We start from the raw sequence: 4,772 nt of genomic DNA on the forward strand, positions 1-4,772 counted from the left end.
TATGGCTCAGACAATGCGAAAAACAAAATGATTTTGTGTCATATCATATGTACATTTTGTCATCCCAATGATTCCAATTTTTGCTGCATTTTAGGTCCACCGAATCGGTAGTTGAATAGGCAACAAATCGTTCGTATTATCCGATCCATTTATAGGGGCGGGAATATAAAATATGCCTCTAGGACTCTCTCTAACATGCGCTACCAGATAAGAACAGCTCTGCTCTTCCCTCACCGATTCCGGTCCAAATTCCGTTTAATGGGCGCGGAAGATTAAAAAAAACGCGGGAGTTTAGTCATGAAAGCATTGTCATCATCATCACTGCTGGGTTCTTATTGCTCTTCTATCAATTCCAATTTTTTTTTCGGCTTTTCCAGCCACTACTCGTTCATTCGTAATCAATCCATTCACAAGAATAAGAGGAAGGACTATTTTCCTGGAAATCAACTTCAAATAAACAGTCTTAATGCTGTTGTTAAAGGAGGAGAATCAGTTGATGGATTTGTTGTTGTAGATGACGATCTTCAAGCACTATTTGAGGTAATCAATCAATCAATCATTTCTGTTCTATTCTATCTCGTTTGGCTCATCTCCCTCTTCTACTTATGATTTTCCACCTTTAATTAGCAGATTTTACCTAAAGATTTGCGAAATAATCTACAAAATGATCCAAAAAGAGGACAACTTATAGAAGTTATATTAGATTTAGGTCGTTATCCTGAAGCACGGTTTCTTGGTGAATCTGGTGGACATTATTTGAGGAATACTGAGGTAATAATAATTCCATTAGTAAACATTAGTTAGCATTTATAAAGTGATTAATTAGGGTTGTGTTTAATTTTGATTTTATTGGTCAGGTATCGATGAAAGAGTTGGAAGAAGCTCAAAGTGTTGTAGGTGAATTTGGAGGGGATAATAGGGCAGGTATTGAAGGTACATTGCACAGGATATCTGCAATTAGGAGTCGGAAAGGGTTGATTGTTGGTTTAACTTGTAGAGTTGGAAGAGCAATTAGTGGTCACATTGATATGGTTCATGATCTTCTTCAGTATGGAGAGAGCATCTTGTTTCTTGGGAGGTAAACGGATTTTTTGACTGTTAGATTGTCGAGTAGTTTTGTCTTTGTAGTCTAGTATGAACCTTTTCTTCGTACTACTCGATAGGCTGTCTGATATCTTGAACTGTCATAATCAAGCAATTCAGTACCAATACACACCTATCGATGCGTGGAATGTATTACTACGTGCCAACAGACTTCCCTTTTGGTATTGCAGGCCTGGAGTAGGCAAGACTACTGTCATGCGTGAGATGGCTCGTGTATTGGCAGATGAACTTCACAAACGAGTGGTATGTAGAGTTTCGTTTTCTCTGAATGAATGGTATCTACGTCATCAGGGGTGTCAATTAGCGGCCATTTACCGCTGAACAGAACTGGACCACCATTATTAATGCTTATTTCAAATATTTTAGTATTGATTGGATTGGAAAAATTGATATATTAAATAATTTTGACTAGCGGTTAGCCTATTTGACATCCCTATTACGTATTGCATTATGAGCACTTTCATCAATCTGTTTCCGGTTCTCCCACATCTGAACTTGATAACTTATTAAATTGTATATAGGTGATTGTTGACACCAGCAATGAGATAGGAGGGGATGGTGATATTCCCCATTCAGCAATTGGAGGTGCACGAAGAATGCAGGTTCCAGAACCATCCATGCAGCACAAAGTCATGATTGAGGCAGTAGAGAATCACATGCCTGAGGTGATCCTTGTTGATGAAATCGGTACTGAAGCAGAATCCCTTGCTTGCCGTTCTATTGCGGAAAGAGGGGTGATGCTCATTGGCACTGCCCACGGGGAGGTTCTCGTGAATATAATTAAAAATCATATTCTCTGCGATCTGGTTAGTTTTTCTTTCTTAAAAGCTTCCGATCTTAAGGTATAAAAACTATTCCTCTCAGCCGTGCTCCTCTTTTATAAGCTCAGTCTAAGGAACACACATGGTAATTGTGGACTTTGTCTTGATCCATTAAGAACTAGATTTTGAGTTTTCCCTTCTATAGGGAACATGTATAGCATCTTCAAGAGCCCGAGCGTTTTCTTCTTTGTGCTATGAATAATTTAGATCTTGTTACTCACATAAACTTCTTTTTACCTTCTTTAGATCTAAAGTACTACATTTCTTTCCTGAAGAATTCTGTCAGTATTGTCTCAAATATAAGTTTAATTTTTGATTGTTGTGAACTGATGATGTTACCTTGTAGAAAATATCCAGATTGGAGGAGTGGAAACTGTTACTTTAGGAGATGATGAAGCACGAGCTAGACGTTGTCAGAAAACTATTCTTGAAAGGAAAGGTCCTCCAACATTTCCTTTCCTGATTGAGATGAGGGAAAGGAACTACTGGGTAACACATCGGGTATGTTTACCAATTTTATTCCAGATTGTTTTCCAGATATCTAGAAAGAATGTAATTATGGCAATCAATCCACATAACAAAACAAGATAATTGAGAGAGGTACAACTGCCTTGTAGGAAATTCTGGCACCCTGACATGAAAATATTAATTAGGCTGACAGCATTCTGTTCAGGTTAATGTGTTTCCAACCCACAAAGCGTTCACATGGAAGGAGTGTTGTTCTCTTATTATCTTTCTTGGATCCTTTTTGCAGACAGAAAGGAGTGTTGATATGTTACTGCATGGAAAAAAGCCACTGGTTGAGGTAATACTTCTTTTTAGTGATAGATAATAACTGATTATTGTTTTACAGAAACAAGAAAACAGTTTAGTTAGGAAAGGGATATTGGAGAGTCATTCTGAAGTGAGTCACATAGTGAACTTTGTATCCATGCCTTTTTTAGCTTCTGAACTTTACCTAGTCCAAGTATTTGGCTGATGACATCAGTTTGCCAAGTTCATTGATATTTATGGATTTCCTGACATTTGACCGTGATTACTCTCAATAAAATTTCCTTTTGAAATTCTGAAAAGTTGTTTTCTTTTGCAAACCGAATTTTTGAACTTCTTAAATTATTTATCTGATTCTGAACCTAAGTTTGGATTTGAAAGGATAAATAATATTCATCGGTGGCTCGCAAAATAGCTCTTAAAACATGTTCACATCTCAATCCATGCTATGGATCTCCGACCTGATTTTGTTTGTGTTGTGGCTAACTGGCGACAGCTTTAGTTCTAGCTGCACTGAAATTTGGTTATCTTGTAAACAAACCCACTTACACTGTCCACCATTTTGCTTTGGACATGTCTAGTCATTCCTCACAAATGAGAATGCTAATTCATCTAGTCCCTGATTTGGGGGTACACCAAATTGGGCACTTGTTTGGGGCTGTGCACCAGGGTTCCTACGTTAAGCACAACTGATATTTCTCTTTGCTGTCAGGTTAGAAAGAGGGATGATCAGTTCAAGGTTGTGATAGAGAGATGGAAAGCATATGATGGAGATGGGATTTAAAAAGCATGTATCATCTATCAACATTAACTAAGGTAAGTTAATACAGTTTTGTTGAACTTTATATCATTTTGTGTAATTTTAATTGTAAACAATAGAGTATGATAATATTTATTCTTATTTTAAAGAACGGATTAAAAAGATGTACAACATCGAAAGTTGAAGCAGTTGAACAATTTTAAGAATGGTACTTCTCAACTGAAAACTTACTCGCAGAAGCAGGCACCACTGGCTAGTTTCTTTGATAGTATCTGATGCAGGGCTTACTACAATTCCAGAAGATTCCACTTAGAGGTTTGGCTTCCATGGTTTCCTAGTTTCAGTCTTTCTTATTTTTAGGATTCTTTTAGATTTCCTTTTAGTTTTCTGTTTCCTAGTTTAGTTATTCTTCAAGCCTATATAAAGGCTAGATTAAGTCTTGTAAGATCTATCTATTACTCAATCAAATTATTAAACACAAAACTTATCTTTCTCTTCTTGCTTGAATTCTCTTCTCTTCTTGCTTATAGCAATCTAGTATTGCTTTCTTTTACCTTGTTCCACATTAGTTGGTATCACCCGCTTAGTTTTAGGTTTTTCATCCTATCACTTGATCCTTTACTTCGCTTCCGCAACACCTTTTCATTCCTTTTAAGTACACAAAAAAAAAAAATGACTGCTCAACCAGTTACTCTAGCAGCAATCGAAGCTCTCATCAAATCTCATACCGAGATTTTGGCAAAAAACATTACTGAAACTCTTGAGAAGTCCATGGAGGAAAAATTAGGGTTAAGAGATAACAAGCTTGAAGCAATGCAGAATCAGCTTTTCAAGGTTGCAAAACACATAAATATAGATTTGGATATGCCTGAGCTTGTAGACTTAGAAGAATAAACTAAAAACGATACACTTCAGTTTTTACAGAATGATGAAGTACCCAAAGATGTATTGCGTACTTTAAACATTAAGAAACCGTATGAAGGGTTCATAGGTCATTCAAAGAAGAAGCTAGTTTCTCCTACACTCGACAGTGATGATGAAGATGAACGTGAGAACGATCTAGAGAAGAATTGGATTGAAGAACGACGTTTAAAAACTGGTCACAACCCTTACAGTTCTTTACCCGAATATAAGCTAAAAGTTGATATTCCCAACTTCTCTGGAAATTTTCGTATTGAAGAACTAACTGATTGGTTCTTTGAGGTAGAAGCTTTTTTTGAATTTATGGAAGTCCCTGAAGATTCTAAAGTCAAACTTGTGACTTACAAGCTCAAAGGAGGAGCTGCAGCCTGGTGGGATAAGATCTGTGATGATCG

General features: G+C 36.8%; 1 protein-coding gene across 4 annotated transcripts; it reads left to right on the forward strand.

The window, feature by feature from the left end:
• Window positions 1-211: 211 nt before the first annotated feature.
• LOC113355527 (uncharacterized protein ycf45-like) lies at window positions 212-3,939 on the forward strand. Of its 4 annotated transcripts, none has more exons than XM_026598400.1 (9): window positions 212-540; window positions 628-771; window positions 858-1,078; window positions 1,275-1,347; window positions 1,626-1,910; window positions 2,283-2,426; window positions 2,680-2,730; window positions 3,409-3,512; window positions 3,606-3,939. In XM_026598400.1, exons 1-8 carry the CDS (start codon window positions 298-300, stop codon window positions 3,478-3,480), a joined length of 1,233 nt encoding a protein of 410 aa, XP_026454185.1. In that variant the 5' UTR covers window positions 212-297; the 3' UTR covers window positions 3,481-3,512; window positions 3,606-3,939. The 4 variants fall into 4 exon arrangements, 3 of the variants coding, with proteins under 3 accessions (XP_026454185.1, XP_026454187.1, XP_026454186.1); XM_026598402.1 differs by having other exon boundaries at window positions 631-771; XM_026598401.1 differs by having other exon boundaries at window positions 3,694-3,864.
• Window positions 3,940-4,772: the final 833 nt, after the last annotated feature.

This window comes from Papaver somniferum, chromosome 3 (assembly GCF_003573695.1).
Source record: "Papaver somniferum cultivar HN1 chromosome 3, ASM357369v1, whole genome shotgun sequence".
In the NCBI taxonomy this organism is placed as follows: Eukaryota; Viridiplantae; Streptophyta; class Magnoliopsida; order Ranunculales; family Papaveraceae; genus Papaver; species Papaver somniferum.

Excerpts from the sequence above, each read along its gene's own strand:
- LOC113355527 (XM_026598400.1), top strand. The coding sequence starts at position 298 with ATGAAAGCATTGTCATCATCATCACTGCTGGGTTCTTATTGCTCTTCT. Across the intron at positions 772-857 it reads ATTATTTGAGGAATACTGAG|GTATCGATGAAAGAGTTGGA; the intron begins GTAATAATAATT and ends TTTATTGGTCAG. Across the intron at positions 1,348-1,625 it reads ATGAACTTCACAAACGAGTG|GTGATTGTTGACACCAGCAA; the intron begins GTATGTAGAGTT and ends AATTGTATATAG.